Here is a 19,414-nt window from a genome sequence, read left to right on the forward strand (position 1 = left end):
CTTTTTTTTTTCCCACCACGTCGTGGGCGTCCGGCGGCTGCGGAGAAAAAAAAAGCACAGAGCCCTCGGAGTTACAAACAAAGTAAGAAATCCAAAAAGTGCCGGGTTTTATTGCGAAAGGCAAATATTTCAACATCGTAGCATCGTAGTCATCATGCAGATTCTAATGGTTCAGGCACAACGGGATATCAACTTAAAAAAAAACAAAAACAGCAGAGCTTTGATTTTCTGACAGACTGAAAGTGACGTCAGTAGAAGCTCATCTGATTGGCTGCCGGCTGTTTTGTTTGGGAACTGGCAGCAGCTTCTCTTTACCACCAGTGGCCGCCAGTTGGAGATTCAGATCTTTCCAAGGTGGATCTTTGAGAATTCAGTCATTTTTCTGCTTCTTCACATTTGTACTTTTGGATATTTTGTACTTTTCCTCCATTTTTGAGGTAGTTTTATCGACGGCAACGCACCGACTAGTGTGTTCCTGAAAGCAGAATAATAAAAACATCAGTCAGGAGAAAACAGTGGTCCCAGAGAGGGCGACGGGTGTGATGTGACGTAAAAAGCAGACGTTGCTTTTTAAAAATCTATTTTTATCTTTAAATCTTTTTTGCGCTCACTTCTGTCAACGAATAACTAAGGTGTCTGTTTTACCGGCGAGCGCTCTGTTTCGCGCCCCCCCCCACACCCCCTAGAGACTGGGATGAATGTTGGCGGCGAGCCGTCCGACCCGTTGAAGTCGTCACTCGCCGACAGCCGCGGGCGGGAGCCGCGAGTGTGGGAGGACTCGTGGACGAGGTGTCAGATTTGTCAGCCGCTCTCCGAAGAATTACCCGCTGCCCCGAGATCGGCTGTCCTTCCCCTGAGTGAGGCGTATTAATTTGCACTTAACCCCCCCCCCCCCGTGCCCCCCTCTACCACCACACACACACACACACACATACACACGCACAAACACACACACACACACACACACACACACCGGGCCCTCCGGTTGCAGTGTTTGGCTAATCATTTCTAAAGTGTCGAACTGAGTGTCACCACCGAGTGGGAGGTCCTAATAATGACGTGTCGCGCTTGTCGTCCCTCAAAGGGCCCCCGTCACAGGTTTGTGAGTGCTGCGTGCTTTTTAAACGCTTGGACAGAATCTACATGTGAATACCTCCAATTTTTAATTTTTTTTTTTTCATACCCCTTCTTTCAACCCCTTTTAGCGATTTTAAAACGTCAGTCTGCCGCTGACAACCCCTCCGACGGCTGACACTTTCGTGGGCGACCAAGTGGTGCAGGAACTCGAACGCTGCACGAGGACTTTGCAACGTTGTCGGCGTGAGCGGGAAACAGTTCTTTGTCTTTACGCGGCCCCGCAGCTAGCTGACTACTTCCTGTTTGCGGTGGGTGCGAGCGACTCCGCTCCGTACCATCTCACGCCAAATAATGCGTTTCCCAGCGGTGGCGTGAACAATAAACCGAACTACTGGTATCATCATTCATCATAGTTTCAGATTTAAAGTGAAATCAGTGAAAAATTAAACAACTGCGTATTTTACCAGAGTGGTGCACTTTTACGCTTCTGGGACGCCTCTGAAACGCGTACGCACCATGACCGCTAGCTACACAGCGAGCTGCACATCGACCACCGCTGCTGCTGAATTAAAGGTTAAGTATGTAATATTTGGAGCGACAAGTGTTCATATTTTAAATTGCGGCGTCCTCCCCTTCTTGAGCTTGCCAGTGAACTACGGTGGCCAGCGCACCCAAACCTGGAAACCTCGGCCAACTTCTTCGTTGGTTCATGGGAAAACATGAACATTCACCCTAATTACGAAAGGCTGGATTGTCCACACCAGGCTTCCTTAGAAATATGGCGGTGCAAGATGGCGTCTAACTGGGAGCAAAACCCTTGTTCTGTGTATATTCTTATGTATACATGAGAACCGTTCTATGGGTAGGGAAACCAAATGACTTTTATTGTACTGTGATTATCCGCTTTTATTAACAGTGTAGTACAGAGGTCCCCAACCACCGGGCCACGGACCGGTGCCGGTCCGTGGGTCATTTGGTACCGGGCCGGACAGAAAGAATAATTAACTGCCGTTAAATTAATCCCGTTTCATTCATTATCTGTGTCTGAACAATTTTATTTTGAAAAATTACTGGATTCTCTCCGTTACGTCCATCTAACGCTCAACCCTTGACGCATGTCAAGCTAGCGAGCTTGTAGTAACCCCCCCCCCCCCGCCGCCGTCAACGATCGCACGTTCATGCCGGTCCTTGAAAATATTGTCTCACATTAAACCGGGCCGTGGTGCTAAAAAGGTTGGCCACCGCTGGTATAGTATACTAAGCAGTATATTAAGGTTTTAGTGATATAAAAATCATAAATCAAGCCCAGTTTTACACCTTCGAAGGCTGGCACGAGCAGTGGCTGCCCCGGATGTGTGCGCGTCCCGGTAGATCACACACCTCTTTTCTGTTTCTCTGTTTCTCTTTGTCCCTCATGCGAATGTGAGGAAAACCTCCAGACAGGAGCAGAGCTCAGCTCCGTCCCACCGCAACCGCCGTTCCCGACGCTGCTGAGGCACGTCCAGCGTGCTGGCGGCAGCTCCCCGCCGAGAGATGAAGGGGTGGGGTCGGGGGGGGGGGGGAGAGAGAAAATGGTTCCATCAAGTTTTGATAAATCCATTTCTCTGCAAAGAAGCCTATTGACAGCAACACCGACACGCTGATAATAAACTCCAGACTGCCGCTGATCTGAATTCGCAGCGACTTTGGCGAGGCCGCTGAATCGCCGCGGCACAAACCTCGTATTGATTTCTGCTCCTTCTTCTTCTTTACGCGCCCTCCTCATGCCTTCAGTTTTGTTGTTGATTGAACGGGAGTCGTGCTGGTACCCGATCACAGCCGCTCGCAGCAAACAATGAAGACAAACAAAGTAGAAGTTCGGGAGGAGGGGTGAGGAGGGGGAAGAGTACAAAGTGGAGGCTGAGGACAAAGAATCTTTGGAGGAGACAAAAGCGTGTGTATCGATAATTAAAGAGGAAAAAAATACACTCTGGATAAAAAGAAGTGCGTAGTTATAATATGAAAGAGCAGACAGTCCGGTAGAGAGACTGGATGTGGAAGTGAGAGAGAGAGAGAGAGAGCTGGGCGCGCTGCTGCCTGACAGCAAAATTGAAAAATTAAAAGATTTGAAGATTTGCTGTTGACAGCTGGAGTCCGCTGTGCTTGTTTGTCTCGGTTTTGTTTGCAGAAATAAAGAGTGAAAAACAGCAGTTTTACGTCAAGTCGTGCGTCTTGAGGTGGATTCTGATTGGCTGTCGGGCGCTTTGGAGATGCCCCGCCCTCTGCCTTCCGCCTCCGCTCCCAAGTCCAGCGGAATTGAAGCTTTCTTCTGCGTCGGTCTCTTTTTGTTCACAGAATCCTTGAAATAAACTGGAATTTGACTAATAATAAATTGCTGCGCGCTGTGAGGCGTCGGGTCGGCTGAATTCCCAGGGGTTTTTGATGTGGCTGTTTCACGGTCTTTATTGTATTCCGTTTGTCACTTCACAAGTGTGACGTGGACCCACCTCCGTGCGTTACAGTTCTCGGTGTGGACTTGGTGCGCTGGAGAGAAGAACTGATGGAGTGAAAAAAAAAAAAAAAAAAAAGATGCAGAGGAGGGAGGAGGAGTCGGCGGGAGCCCTCAGCAGTCAGCTGTAAATGAAGAGAAACGAGGGGCTGACCACACACACACACACACACACACACACACACACACACCCTAGTGGAATTTCACATATGCTTTTTTTTCGGTACATGCCCCTCCATTTTTCCGACACCAAATTCACGAGGCGTGCGACTCGTCCAACTAAGCCTGAAAGGATACTTTAAAGTGTCCGGCGTTGTCTTTTTTTAAAAGAGGCCTAATTAAGGGACCGAGTTTCATTCTGATTTTTTATTTTTTTTTTAATTTCTTACTCTTTTTTTTTTTTTTTTTTTTTTTTTTTTTTAAGGTAGTGAAAGTCGGGTGGAGGAAAAAGTTTAGAGGCCAGAGTTTCTTGGCTTCCAAATAACTGCCGCTGCCTTTAATTGGGGCTAAAGTCTTGCTGCGCCGCCTTCTTTTTTCTCCGCTTTTTCTCCCTTTTTTTTTTTTTTTTTTTTTTTCCTCATCGCCGTTTTCAAAGTGTGTCAAAACTTTTCTACAAAGTTGACGTGCCAAGGAGCGGCTAGCGGCCGCCGTCCTTTGTGCTTTGACCAGCGTGAGTCTCTGCCCACTGACAAGATACGGAGACAAAGCGGAATATCTTAGAATGCATTAAAGTCCAGCAGACCAGTGGCAGTTTTCCTTCCACAAAGGGTGTTGCACTCATTAAAATATAAAAAATAAAAAAGGTGACCCATGCGTACAGCACTTTTTCTCAGGCGGAGGAAGGGGGTGGGGGTGGGGGGGTTGCTTTGTCAGATTTTTTTTTTCCCCCTTTCCCTTTGCTCTTGGTGGAAGGGCTGTTTGTGCCCCATTAGCTGCGACTGCAGACAGAGAAGCCCCACCCCCACCCCCCACCCAAAAAAAAATAAAATAAAGAAAAGTCTTTTAATTAATCCCGTCCGCTTGTGAACTGCAGCGTCACTCAGTCGGGTTTGATCAGAATCGCTCTTAAACGAGGACTCGTTTAAGAGCGAGGAGAGAAACGACGGCGCGTCGCTTGACGAGGTCGCGCGTTTCAAAACAAACCGGCTCCCTGCGCGTCCGAGCTGCGACGGAGCTAACAAGGATCACGTCGGGGGCTTGCAGACGATGTCAAGGGGATGGCGAAGGTCCAGAATGTTTTAGCGAGCTGTGCTAGTGTGTGCTAGCGCTGAGCGCCGTCCGTTTGATGCGATTAGCTGGAAATGGTGGAGGAATTAAAATGTATTAAAATATCTTAAAAAAAACAAACAAAAAAAACACTAGGCGCTCATGTCTTCAGAATGTAGCCGGTGTCGACACGTTTCATTGGCTCTCACGTTACACTTCCTTTTAATTATTTTGAACTGTTGGCGACTGTTGATCACTTTGTTGTTGCTGTAGCTTCCTCTTCTTCTTCTTCTTCTTCTTCTTCTTCTTCTTCTTCTTCTTCTTCTTCTTCTTCGTCTTCGTGTTCTCCTCCTCTTCCTTCTCCTCCTTCCTCTCCTCCCTCTTGTTCTTCCTCTCCTTCCTCTTCTTCAAATCCATCTTCAATGAATTCATCTGTTACTTGTGTTTTTGCTGCGTTTAACCATCTTTCATCCGTCCTCGTCTCGCGGTTTGCTCCAGTTTTTTCCTCCTCCTTCTCCCTCCTTTGTCTCCTTTGCTTTCACACCGTCTCTCCCTCCTGATCCATCTCTCTCTCTCTCTCCCTCTCTCCCTCCCTCTTTTTTCTCCCTACGACGGATCGATTCCATTTTCATACTGTTGGCAGTTTTCGCGCAGTGAGTCGCGGGGCCGTCAGCGACGCCTCCTCTTCAAGCGGGCATTGATCAGCGTGCGGCCAATCATGACCAATCACGGCCGAGCGTCGTCATTTTCTCTCCTTCCCTTTTGTTGCTCGTCCGTCTCGCATTGTGTTCCCTTCCTGCCTCCGCGTGTTTTTTTTTTTTTCAAATCTAGCCTTTCTGCGGCCGCCCCGTGGAAATAACAACCCCATTGCGCATTTATGTATTTACGTCGAGAATTCTCTCTGCTCCTCTTTCAGACTCTAAAGTGGCTGCGAGAAAATGATTTTGGCTTCAGAACAACGAGCCGAGGAAAGAAAACTTTCCTTCTTCTTTCTGCTCCTCGTCTCGCCTTCTCGCTTCCGTCTTCCCCTCCCGCCCTCCCACGCTCCCCTCCTCCACTTCCCTTCCTTTCCCTTCCGCCCCATCGCTCTCTCCCCCCCAAAACTTTTGCCAAAGAGCCTGGAAGGAGGCTCGGGAACGTCGAGGCTTTTTTTAAGGAGGATGGAAGGGTTGAGGGCCTTCCGCTTCCGCTTCCGATGGCCTCCTCCGGAGGGAGACGTTTTCCACTCTGCTCTGACCTTTCGGCGCAGCGGGACGCCGCTTCGCCTCGTGCCACCGGACCCCCGCCGCTCCCCCCCTCCACCCTCCCACATTCCCCAACAGGGGTCCCGATAATAATTCCACACCTCCGCGCATTGTGTTCTGCTGAAAGCCCACCAGTGTTTCTTTTTTCTGGATTTGTTCTGCTACCGATGTATTGGTCAGTGTTTGAGCGCGCACACACACACACCCCACACACACACACACACACACACACACACACACACACACACACACTCGCACAATGCTTTGGAAGAGGTTTTTGCACAGCCGAGACCACCAGCTGGGATAAGAGAGGACGACTGCGAGGCCTTTAGGTGGCGTTATTTTTTTTCTTCTTTTCTTTTTTTCCCCTCTCTGGCTTTTGTTGCCTCCGAGCAGCAGCGACATTATCGGAAGCGTCCACTTTGCTTTGCTTTGCTGCGCGGTTTTGGCGGCGGCAGCGTCTCTTTTGTGTCCCGCTGCGACTCGATCCGTCGGCCGTCTCCCCCGCTCACGCCGCCCCCCCCCCCCCTCCTCCCCCGTCAGGTTCTGGAGGCCGGCCTCTGCTTTGTGATTGCGCTCCAATTCACACCCTGGAACTCTAAAGAAATCGATTTCTTTCTCTCTCCATCGCTATTTTTATGTTGTTGTTTTTTTCCATCCACAGGCATTTCTTTTTGTACATAAATAAATAGTGTTTGTGTTATTGTTGGCACCCAGAACGGTTTCGACAAGTTTACCTTTGTGCGAAACTTTAAAATTGTGTTTTTATAGTTTGATCGCATTTTTTTATTATTATTTTTTTTTTACACTTCCAAAAGTCAGCTGGCTGTTTCTCTGCCAAATCATTTCTTTTGTTCTTTCACCCATTTTCAGTTTCGTCATGATTTCACACTATTCTTGTCAACATCAAAAGGGGTGGAGTTGTGTAATTACACAAAAACTTGTGTAATTGTAAATCCAGTAAACATATTTAGCCCTCTGTTTGCTGCCTGCTGCTAAAACGCAGGACCTTAAGCTTCAGATTGGTTTGTCGGACCTTTGTCGGAAGGAGAAAACTTGCTAGCTAGCTAGCTAAGGGTTGTGGTCAGTAACCTCGGAGAGACACTTGGGGGGGGCTTCTTTGTGACATCACCAGAGGCCATTCCAGAACTTAGCAAAGACTTTGTGAAACAAACAAAGTGAATTATGGGCCTTTTCTTGATTACTTTCATAGAATAACATTTATTTATTTTTCAAATTTTTTTCAATTTTTTTTAGACGGTAAACACATTTATTTCATTAACTAGTACATGATGGCGAGAGTTAGGAGATAAAGCTGCTTATACAACAACCTTTTCATTATTGTAAAATCCTATTTCTCAAGCTTATTAGAGGGAGAACGGCGTGCGATGGATCTTGGATCTGATCTTCCCGCTGCCCTGACACGAACCCGCTGAGTGTGAAGCCAACCTGGCAGTCACGGTTCTCCACCACCTCCCGCTGAATCCCGCTGCTGCGGATCGGTCAGGCCTATCAGCGTGCCGGGGGCTCAGGCTATCGCCCAGGAGCCTCCAACGCCTGCCTGTCATCAGATAAAATGGATTTCCAATTGAGTGGAGGCTCCCAGACCGGCTCGGCCAGGTTGGGGAGACTCTCTGCACTGCTCCATCCAGCTCCTGTTTGTGATTTGTTTTTTCTTGTTGTTTTTTTCACCATCCTTCTATCTCCAGCGGCGTCCTTCTTCATCTATCTCACCCTGCCTCACTTTGGGCCCTCTGATGGTCCAGCTTGACCCTCTCCGTTTGGAGATTAGCTTTCTTCTGAGGGCCAAGATACCGACGGGCTTGTTTACCAAGTCCTCGCCGTCCTGGCAGCTTTGACTCAGAATGGATCTTCAATTAGGGTGCCGGGCCCGGGAAAAAACGTTGGCGAGTTAGCTGCAGGAGCCGACTGGTTCATGCATTTTCCAGTCCAGTTAGGCCACAAAGGAACTTCTGGACTGTCGACCACCAAGCTAGCCAACTTAACAGTAACCTTCCGTTAAACTGCAGCTGTGATGTGTTGGAGGCCCTGATAACTGATAAGAGGATGGAGGGTTTAACCTGATCGATCACAGAGTCCTCGCCACGCTCTGACTGGTGTGTCTCTTATTGATGCATTCAGTGGATGCGACTCCCCTCATCTTTGCGCACGCGCCACACATGCTGGTCGCTTGCACCATTGCACAGTAGCTCATTGCACGGTTTCAGCGGCCATCCTGAAACCGTCCCAGCAGGGAGGGACCAACCCACATTATCACAACTTTCGGACTTGGCTGCCAAAATCAAAACACAACCTTGTTAGTAATAATGACAATTTACGTCATGCGGTTTTGATGTGTTTGTGTTTGGCTAAGAATGAAATGTGTTCGCCCATCGCAACCCTTCCTGTGCTCTGGACGAGGTAAAAAAAAACTGCCGTGCCCGAGTGTCTGAAATGTTTCTTTTAGTTTTTTGCCACAGTTTTAATTTTCAACCCTCGATTCAGTCGTGGAAACAAGTTGACGGACAGCAGGGTTCACCAACGTGGTGCCCGCAGGCACCAGGTTGCCCCCAAGGACCTCATGAGGAGGCCCGCAGGCCTGTTTGAAAAAATGCACAACTCGTTGAGCTGCGTCTAAAATTCATTTTTTATCCATCCTTGTGAAGTCATTGTTGATAATTACTGAGAAGTTATTAACTTGATAAGTGTCTTCACATAAATGGGTATCATCAATAATAACATACAACTCAGAGAGTGTGTTATTTCAGGATAGTGTAGCAAACTGGTAGCCCTTCATATGACTCAGGACCCATGAAGTAGCTGTCAGTGCCAAAAAAAGAAAAAGTGGGTGACTCCTGATGTACAGGCTTCCCTCATTTTCAGTTTTGCCAAAATAAAATGCTAAAATATATCCAGCGCTAAATTAGTAGTTTTGAGGCTGATGGAAATATTTGACTCTGAACCAGACGAAAGAGAACCCTATGTATGTATATGCAGCTCGCGGCTTTTAAACGAGCGCTGTATCGTATCGCCGCTGACGACCATCTCGAACGTCTTGTAGCTCGTGAACCAAATGTGTTCAATGGCCGCGTGACGGCCCCAACCGGGCGGTCCGTCCTCGTTGGGGCTCGAGCGCGTCGCCGTGCGCGTTCTCCATTCAGTCTTTTTTTTTTCTTTTATATTCCAAGGCTGTGTCAACCTCGTCAATTCCATGACACGTACGCGGTCCAGCGGCCAGCGCATCAAAAATCAGCCGTCAGTCAAACTTTCAAAAAAAAACAAAAAAAAAACACAGATAACCGAGTAATATTGATCCAAAACCTTGACTTCAGCCGCTCCACAGCTCTTTTGATAAATCCTTCAGAAGGTGGTGGTGGTGGTAGAGAGAGGGCGGGGGGGAAACTTTGCAGGAAATAAATGGGGTGCCAAGGTGAGGACGCGCCGTATCAACAGCGTCTTGTGTATTCCAGGCGGCGGGCGGAGGCGACGTTGATGCAGCCGATATCTCAGAGATCTGCTGCCTCGTCATTTCACACTTTGTTAGGCGTCAAGTCTGGAACGCTCGGCTCCGGAGCCGCCGCACCCTCCGACCCCGTTAGTGCTGAAACACTGGAAAAGCCTTTTTGTTTTTTTTTTTGTTTTATTTTATCTCGACCTTTTCAAGTCGTCCAGCGAGCGCTGCGTTTGTTGTCCTGGCGGCAGCGTTTTCCACCCCGCTGGTGATTGTTGGTTCCCCCTTCATGGTTGAGCACTTGTTCATGCGTTTGGATCCACCTTTGTCTGTGTTAATGATGTTAGCCGTCTGCCGCTGCCTTGGCCTGGGCTCACTTGTAGAAGAGATATCATCTCAATGTGATGTTTTTCCCCCTCTGGGTGAATAAGTAAAAATAAATACAATATAAAGAGGCTGTAAGAACTTAATAATACAGAATCAAGGTTCCCATTAGCGCTAACAAAAAGCTCTTAAAAAAAATGTTGTGACATCTTCTCGCTCGGCACTGACTGCAAGAAGTCAGTGTGATTTTTTTTTTTTTCCCCTTTTTCTTTTCATTTTTTTACTTTTGAAAGTTTCCTCTTCATTTTTCTTTGACTTTGCTGCCTCGACTCCACAAGGTTCCCCGGTGAGGTTTTGGAGTTAAAAAGCCTCAGCGTGCATTTGATCCAGTTGCCTTGAAGTTCAGTTCCCGATTGGGTGTTTTTGGACTCATCTTTGGATGCTCATCGGCATCATATCCTTGAAATTAGCGGTGGAGTGAAGGACCCCCACCCTCCACGCCCCACCACTGCTACTACCACCCACCGCTCGATCTGTCTGTCGGCGCTGTGTTTTTTGCTTCTAATCCACCTGCTCTGCCTGTTTCTGCGTCTTTCTTTGCTGGAGCTCCGTCGTGAAAAGCGGCCGCTCAAGTGGCCGCCTCCGGCCTCGAGGAATGTTTCCTCGGCCCGTCAGCTTACCGGCGACTGTCGAGCAGCTCGTCGTCGTCGTCGTGTCGCTCCGACTCGTCCTCGTCCCTGCTGAAAATTAGTAGATTTTCCCTCTGCTAGTCGCCGGGAGGAGAGATTTCACGGGCAGCGTGTCCTCGCGGCTCAAACATCGGAACGAGACCCCAGCTGCTTTCTGAGCTTTTCATTCCCTACGGTTTTTTTTTTTACACCGAGACTGCAGACAAACAACAACTTTGGTCTTTTCTTTTCCGCCGCACACTCGGTTCGAAATGGAGGGAAGGTCAGACAAAAGACGTCTTGGGGTAGTTTCACGCGTATTATCGTGTCTTCTTTTTTATACAGTCTAATTCGGTCGATGCGCCTGAAAAACCGCTTTCAGTTTCATTTGGCGGGACGACGGCGCCGTCCTTGAACCGCATCAGGGCGCAGTGCAACTCTGATGGTGCCGCGGCACCGACCTTTGATATTTTCCAATGACAATACCATTGAATTGCAATAAAGACGTTGCAGCATATCGGCAATTTTGCCGCACCGTGGAGTTCCAAACTGTGACTGTGACTTCTGCGTCTTTTGTTTTTATTTATTGATTTATTTTTGATTAATTAATTTTTTTTTTGCATCAATATCGGTAAAGAGCCACTCCAACTTCCTTCCCGATTAGGTTAGCGAAAAATAATTGTTGCCAATCAGAAGCAAGTAGGGAACGGGTCTTTGATGAAACAAAATGCAATAATGATGAGTTTGAATCTGACCTTTGGTTTGAAGAAGTGGTAAAGAGAGGAACGTTGCAGTATTTAAGACAGTACTGCAGGTTAATATCGATAAATATCATCACATTCAACTTGATGCCAAAGTCATTTTCGTGATCTTATCATGTATCTTTGTTCCTTCAGTGTAGTGTTTGCCAAAACCTGAAAAGGTTTGATGATCAACATCAAACCAGATGATCTCCAAACAGGAGGAATTTCCATGTTTCAGCTGAAGATGACGATTTGAAAAAAAAAAAAAAAAAAAGTTTTTTAAAAGCGAGAATAAACCTGCCCCCCCGCCGCCGCCGCCCCCCCCCCCTTCATTTCTGAAGTAATGTCTACAATTAACAAGTCTTGACCTTTCAACTGGCGGTCAATTCCACCAGCCAAAGTGAATCTGAAGGTGCCCCTAATGGCATCTTGAAGATCGGAGGTGGGCGGGGCTGGCAGGGCGGCAAACTATCAGTCCATCTCAACCGTGTTCCCCTCCCCCACTGCCCTTCTGTCTCAGAACCTGCAGGTCAACCATGGATGAGAATAAAGAAGAAGAAGAAGAAGAAGAAGCAGCGTGGACTAGGAGGAGGTGGCTTTTTACTTTTGGCACTATTAGCGGCGTGGCGGCGTTCTCGTTTCCCTGTGGAAGCTGCGGGAGACCTGATTGGCTGTCGCCACGCCTCGTTTTTACATACTAAACTATTTATCACGGCTAGCATTCGACGTAGATGCACTTTTATTCTGCTGCTGGAACGTTTTTTTGTTTTTGTTTGTGTGTGTGTGGTTGGTGGGGGGAGGGGGGGGCTGTATGTGTGCATTATTAGCGAGTATGTGTTGTTAGCAGCATTAGCGCTTGAGTCAGTCACAGACTGGGGTTGTGAAGATCTGCCGGGAGTCGTCGCTCCCTCGGCTGAATGTAGGATTCAGTTAACATCCAAACATCTGCTGCCTTTTGTTGAGGCAAGCCGAAAGACACGAACACACACACACACACACATACACACACACACACACACACACCGTCCCTGTTTTAAATCCAGACTGAGACAAGAAGTGATTTTTTGAGTTTTATTGCCTTTTCCAGGTTCAAGGTTTTGTATTTTTTTTGTATTTTTTTTTTTTTGAGAACGCGAGGAAACGAGAACTCAGGTTGTCGCGGCCGTGACTCTACTTTTGTTAAAACATCAAAGTTTGTTTTTTTTCCTTGTGATGAGTAAACCGTTGACATGTTACAAAAAATCTTTTTGTGCCTCTTCTTTTGCGAACCCACTCTGAAAAATGTGTGTTTTTTGACGCCTGTCTACTTATTCTAGAGTTACATTTTCAACTTTTAATTAATTGGTAAGATATTAAGATTTTTAACAAAAAAAAATGTCACTGCTCAGGTTTGAGTCTCCAAAGACTGCTGGAAAAAAAAAACTGAAATGTGAAATGATTGTTAATTGTTTATATGTGTTAGAACCTGAATACAACTCATCCTGACCAAATACTTTGAAGAAATATTGAAGGGCAAGATTGTTTGGCAAACCTCACAAAAACTTGAATACCTTGCACAGCATTCAACACACGTTAATGAACTGCCTCACTTGTAGACTTGCATTTGCTCTCTGTTTGCTTTCCATCTTTCTCTGATTTTACATGTTGGAAATACGAAGTCTTGTCGACGTCACAACAATTTCTGCTCCAAGTGAACATTTAAGCCCTAACCCTGGCGAATTCCGGGACAAACCAGCAACACGCACAATATTTTCACTATAGATGAGGCGGTGAGAGGAACAGCACATCCCAACAAAAGGCTGCAGGCTTGTCCAGAACTTACAAAACCCTGTTTTTTCATTTAGCGCAGCTCGTTTAGACGGCTGCTTTAAGCCTGTGGGAGCCAAAGTGCCACTTAATTAGGACGGACGGAGAGGATGACGGCCGTGCTCGGGCCCGAGCTGGTGCACACAAACAAACACTCCAGTCTGAAGTGACAAATTGCAAAAAAAGAAAAGTCTTTTCCAGAATATTGCTGCTCCACTCCAATGCCCCCCCCCTTTTTTTTTTAATAAAATAAAATAAAATGTCCAGTGTGGAATATTGAAAGTGCTACAGTCTTGAAAGGGGACCATGAAATACTTGCAGGTGTTTTCTGTGGTCAATGCACGTAATATGACATGCACTTCAGGGCTATTATACACGACAGTGGGAGTGTTTCCAAGGGGACCAATATCAGTGACGGACCTCTGTCACAGAATCCTGCTAAAATACGTGTTTGTTTGTTTTTTTATATATATATATTTTCTTTATATAAGTAACTTTGGAAAAACAAAATGCGTCTCAAAAACGGTGGAGTTCCATTTTCAGAGGCCGGTCCGTCATTGATAACAGTCCCCTCGGAAACACTTGTTGTCTCTGCGGTGTCTCTCATCAGTCGGAAGCGTGTTTTCGGCGCTATTTTCACCTGTTTTCTCGTTTGCTATTGTCGGCCACCGTTGCCTGTTGCTACACTTAACATGGATAACTTCTGTTTCCTTTTGTGTCGACCATCAGCTCTTTTATTACACGTCACTTGTGAGCAGGCAGTGGCCCATGTCGTGGATCACATGCTCAGGATTCTGTGACCTTCACTCTGACATCACAGCTGCTTCAAAGAAACATCAGCTGGCGCCTCGAAAAAGAGGGATGAGCGGTCGCGCCGTTGTTTTCCTCCCATCAGCTGCGACTAAATCTTCCCACAATGGACCTTTGATTAAAAAAAAATAATAATAATAATAATAATAAAATACAACTTCTGTCTCCAAAGCCTGGCGGACCTCTGTTTCCGGGCAGCGCTGCGCGCGCTCGTACAGTGGCTGAACCCAGGTGCACAATAATCGGCCTGATTGACTTAATGCAACAAGTTGCGACTCGAGAGGCTGCCTTTTCCCAGAAATGCAGCCTTTGTTTCCGCGCCGATGCTACCGTAATTGGCTCGGAGGCTGGCAGTGCACGTCGCCCATGCACACACACACGCGCGCGCGCGCGCTTACACACTTGGACACTTGCGGGCAATCTTAATAAAAGAACAGACACGTGGGAGGGGAGTGGAGGTGGGGGAGGCGGTCACGCATATGTTGCCACGGTAACAGCAGCAGCAACAGCGTCGGGGAGCCAGGGAGGCGTCAGGTTTAGCAAAGAGGAGCCAGGAAGACGACACTCGCCGCATTCAAATGCCTCTACGCTTGCCTCTCTCTCTCTCTCTCTCTCTCTCTCTCTCTCTCTCTCCCTCCCCCTCGCAGTTGATCCTATGTCATACCCAATTACCAGTGCGACGCCTGCGGGTGGGTTGATGCAGGGGTGGGGGTGCAGGGTCTCCTCTTGGTGGGCTTTGTGCGTGAAGACGGTGAATGAAAGTCTCTCATCTGCAGCCCCGTGCATGCCAGAGGAAAAGGTGAACATTTTCATCAGAGGTGTGAAATGACGCACGCCCAGTGTGTGTGTGTGTGTGTGTGTGTGTGTGTGTGTGTGTGTGTGTGTGTGTGTGTGTGTGTGTGTGTTTAGACTGCAGATTCTCCTCTACAAGAAGTTCTGTAACACACAAACATCATCCCAGTCTCTTCCTCCTTGTTGTCAGTGTTGTCTGATGCTGAGGTTTGTCACTCTGCGTGATGTCTTCTGGTGTTTAGAAACAGCTGGACGGTCGGAGCAGCTGCGGGTTTGAAGGTGCTCCAAGTCACGCACGCACGTACGCACAAACTCACACCCGGGATGACCCAGCTGGGTGTGGTTGGGTCCTGGCGCCACACTGTGGATCTTCACCCGAAGCCTCGCTGATGTTCTTGCTGATTTTCCTCCAAGCGGCCAGACGGTGCCTGGAAGTCCTGGAGAACCTCTTCAGCACCTCCACCGCCTCACAGCCGCTCTGTCCGCAGCAGCAGCAGCTCCAGGTGTTTTGGCCATCTGTTGATTCTTCTTTTTCTGTAAAAGAAGGTAAGAATTTCTTCACGCATTAATTCATTTTTTTCTCTCTAAAGGACAGAATTGTTCCGCTTTTTCTCATTTTCATTGTATATAATTGTTATTATAAACAGTGCCGGTAGCTGTAGTTTCTTTTGTGATTATCATCATTGTCTAGATTGTGTTTTCATTTTTTTTCTATATTATAGTTGCTGTAAAGGATTACTACATTATTACCCATACTAATTAGAAATAAGTACGAGTTGTATTAACAGTATTTGGGATTGAGTGTCCACTTCTTCAGTCTCTCTCTCTCTCCCTCTCCCTCTCTCTCTCTCTCTCTCTCACACACACACACACCTTCAGTCTGCATCATCAGATGATCAGAAATTCTCTCTGTCTGCAGCCGCTGGTCCGATTAAACACCTCCAGCCCTCAGATGTTTTTAAGACCTGTGAGAGGTGGATGTAGGAGGAGGAGGAGGAACAGAGAGCGAGAGAGAGAGAAAGAAAGAGAGAGAGAATGTGTGCTTAACCTCGGCCGGCCGGCAGAGCCAGATTTAATCCTCCTGTAGTGGCCTGGATTAGTCCTCCCATTTATCTCTGGCCCGCTCCTCTTCTTTTTTTGCCATTTCCTGCCTCCCCTCGTCCCTCCGTCTCTGGGTAATGTGTCCGCCGCTAAGTGGCTTAATGCCGTTTAATGTGTGATTTGCTTTTATCTGCCTGTCGTCATTACGCCTTCTGCGGGACACAGAGGGCAGCCGGAGCGGATCGGCGGGCCGGAATAAAGTGTTTCCTACCGGCCGGCCGGGGGAGGAGGAGAAGGAGGAGGAGGAGGAGGAGAAAGAGGAAGGTGAGAAGGAGGAAGAGGAGCATCTGGGCTGGGAGTGCATCCTTCTCTGCATGAAACGGAGACACGACACCCAGATGTTGGTGTCTCGTCAGACCTTTGCTCCCACCCACATCTTCGAGAACGCAATTATTCACAGCATCCACATCCATAAAAACCCACAGCAACTTTTTTTTAGCTGCTAAAATTGCGACGCTACATCAAGAGGACAAAAACAAACAACTTTTTTCTTACAACCTCATTTATTTATTACGTTACGATGTGGAACTCTGTTTCCATTCCTTTTGCTCTTTTTGGGACCTGACCCGTCAGTCGGAACGTCTCCGTCCAATTGTTATTTTAGATGTCTGTCGAGGAAAATCCCATCGAAAACACAAGGAATACCCCGTAACTTACACAGTGCTGAAAACTGCCTTGAATTGCTTTAGATTGGAGGATTTAAAGACGGTCGTGCAAGTCTCTTTGGCCGAAACCTCAGTGATCCCACTGCAATGCGAGTTTTCTCTCAGGGTTGTTTACCGTGGTGTTGTGTGTCGTTGTTCACTAAAGTCTGAGGCCTTTTGTCTGAATTGTGCTCTGCACAGCGAGACAAATGGAAAAACCAAGAGCAGCCCAGTGCCTTTCTTTCCTGCCGCAGTGGACGTAGTGAAATCCACCTCTGAATGCAACTGAACGGACCCACAGCCATTCAGAGGAAGTGAAGCGCTCTGATTGGTTGTTTGGTGGCTGATAGGACTGATATGTAGTGGTTGTATCAGCTTGCCTTTGTAACTCACCCCTTGGGTCCCATCCCATGGGATCTGCCAAGTCTGTGAGATTAAATTATTTATTTGCTGTGAAGTGAATCTTGGGTCTGACTCTGACCCATCAGCTCCTCTGACCCGTCTTTCAATCTTTAAATAGCAGGCGCACCAACCAACAAACTCCGAGGTCTTCCAGGATCACATCGGGTCCGTAGCTTTTATTCCAGAGTTGTACTACCTCCGCACACCTTTAGCAGTATTTTCGTTTTGTTCTGTTGCTCTGAGCCTCTGGTGCATGTGCAGCCACAATGGTAGCAACAATTGCAACCGAGCTCGAACAGATAACGATCCTTCATAGTACAGGAATAGAAGGTTCACCCCTGGACGTGATACGTTGTAATTACAGTAAACCGTGTGACAGAGTTTGCAAAGCTCTGTCAAAACCACGGCGATAATTGCAATTACGGGGAGGCAAGAAACCGGCACGACATTCTGTCGTAGTCAGTCAGTCCTGCGGAGATGTAAACACCTACCAACAAGCCGGAAAACTGCCCGGGTTTAAAGCAAGGAGAGCTAAAGAGGTTGAACCCAACCTTTACTCACGCAACCTGACACCTGGACCGCAGGCGGATCGATACAAGACGGCTGTCCGCGCAGTCGACGGCACAAAACGCTTTATCAAAGGATCCATGAGGGTCCAGAGACGGATCGCCGCTGTCTCTCTGGCCCCGCGGATGCGTCCCACGATTCACGGCTCCGTGTCCTGACGCCTTCCGGTGTCATATTTTAACACCTACAGCCATGGCCAATAACTTACAACTTTTTATGCCGGCTGGAGCGGTACCTGTATCTGAAACATCCATGGAGAAAAGAGCCAGCAGAATGCAGTTCTGAGTAGATGTGTGAGTAGATGGCACTTTGCTGTGGCGAGCTGTGATGTGCTGGTCATGAACAGAGGGTAAGAGCATTTTCGTCATTGTGGATAACACTTTTTTCGGGCACTTTGCCGAAGTTTTCTCAGATTTTCCGTCATGACTGAAGGAAGTCGATTTGTGGACTGAGCTGCAACACAAGGTCAGATTTGTGAAGGGAGTGTTTGTACTATTTGTCAACTTTAAAAACGAAAGAAAAGAAACGGTACGTGAAAGAAGAGGAAAAAAAAAAAAGGTAATTCAAAGTAAAAATCCACACGGGGGTTAAAGGTCGCGTTTTAGTGGAAGGTACATTGGTAATGTTCGGAACGCTGCGTCTTCACAAAAACAAGACCGTGGCTGAACTGCGGAGAGACTCCGATGACTAACGCGTGTTCGTGGGAAAGAGACGAGTGTCTCCGCGAAGGACGAAGATGCAGGAGGTGAGAACAGGCGTGGGGTGGAGGTGCCGAGCTGTGTGGAGGAAGCGGCAGGAATAATGAAGAAGAGTAAACACACCGGGGGAAGAAAGAAAAAAAAAAAAAACCCCAGTTGCATCTTTAACTACTCTCCTCCTCATCTCATCTCTTCATCTTCAGCCGCCGTCCGCTGTAACGAGCCGGCATCAAGGAGGGGAAGTGAAGCGCTGCGTGACCGTGTCATACCTGTTGCTAGCGGCAACCGCACAGATGTGTTAAGTGGCGGTCGACCAGACGCCGGCCGGTTCCTGGACGCTGCCGGAATGACAGATGAGAGCGAGCTGGACGCTGGAGGTCGTAAAGCCACAGTGTCTCACTCACGTACAAGTTGTTTTTTCTTCTTCTTCTTCCTTTTAATGGTTAATGGGTCCATCTTTATGTAGCCCTGATGCCGGCTGCCGGCACACAAACACACGCTAGCACACACACAAAAAACCCTCCTAAATCCTCATTTACATGATGCGTTAAGAAAACAAAGGGAAGGGAAAGCGAAGGAGTAAGATTTGAATTTTCGTCCATCTGATTAAAAGTGGACAAAATCACAACAAAACAAGCCCTAATTGGAAAATGGTGTTTTTTTTCCCCCCTTTCCTGTGTCTGGCGTGGGAGTTTTATTAAATTATTTCTTCCCTTCTCCTAATTTATTTAATTATTTCATGCGACTCTTTCAAAAGGAAAGAAAAAAGTAATAAATTGATAAAAGACTCTGATTGGAAAAGGACAAGAAAAAGACAGCAAATCCTCTCCTTCCAAACGGTAGCCGGTAGGGCTGTCGTCATGGTGAGAAGAAGAAGAAGGAGAAGAAGAAGAAGAAAACAGTTCAGGGATCACCAGCAGGAGTCTCTGCACCAGAGGATGAGACCGAGGTCAGCGGCTCCCAATGAAATGCCAGTTTGTGCGCTGGGAGACTGTGGAGGAGAGCGCCACGAGGAAACTTCTGGCTCGGAGAGAAAGGTGGAGGTGGAGGAAAAGTCGCAGGACCCACAGTTTGCCCGAGGGGGCAGTAAAGAGACAACTGTGCTGTTGCTGAGGGTTTTAGACACTCATCCATTGCCAGATAGGTAGATCGATGGTCAGGAGCTCCATACAAATCCTTGATATAAAAAAAAGAGTAGCGGGCTTCTTGAACAAATAGGAAGCTTTATTTTGTTCCTAGATTTCAAGATTCCTTTGTTGTCATTCAGACTAAGATACCAGACACAGGCACACAGCAGAACCACATGTCGTTGTGACTGGCTCAGGATGGTACAGAAAAACAGTGACTCACGAACTCACATTTGACATTCAACCCTGATGGATGTTCAGCCTCA

The 19,414-nt window shown here is 47.5% G+C and overlaps 1 protein-coding gene and 1 long non-coding RNA gene across 5 annotated transcripts in view; one reads left to right on the forward strand and one right to left on the reverse strand.

Annotated features, from left to right (window-relative positions):
• The window catches only part of LOC142888363 (MICOS complex subunit mic25a-like), a 43,499-nt gene extending 31,621 nt beyond the window's left edge, over positions 1-11,878 (forward strand). For 3 of the 4 annotated variants that reach the window (XM_076026597.1, XM_076026598.1, XM_076026600.1), the window contains one exon: positions 11,355-11,453. In XM_076026597.1, the coding sequence (XP_075882712.1) occupies positions 11,355-11,408 (54 nt within the window). In that variant the 3' untranslated portion in view covers positions 11,409-11,453. Of the gene's footprint in view, positions 1-11,354; positions 11,454-11,721 lie in introns of those variants that run through there. The other variant, XM_076026599.1, reaches the window with a different exon arrangement.
• LOC142888373 (uncharacterized) overlaps positions 1-19,414 on the reverse strand; it is a 376,178-nt gene that overhangs the window by 268,777 nt on the left and 87,987 nt on the right. The window lies entirely within an intron of this gene.

This window comes from Nelusetta ayraudi, unplaced genomic scaffold (genome assembly GCF_046127955.1).
Source record: "Nelusetta ayraudi isolate G7.1 ecotype Tasmania unplaced genomic scaffold, CSIRO-AGI_Nayr_v1 ptg000019l, whole genome shotgun sequence".
In the NCBI taxonomy this organism is placed as follows: Eukaryota; Metazoa; Chordata; class Actinopteri; order Tetraodontiformes; family Monacanthidae; genus Nelusetta; species Nelusetta ayraudi.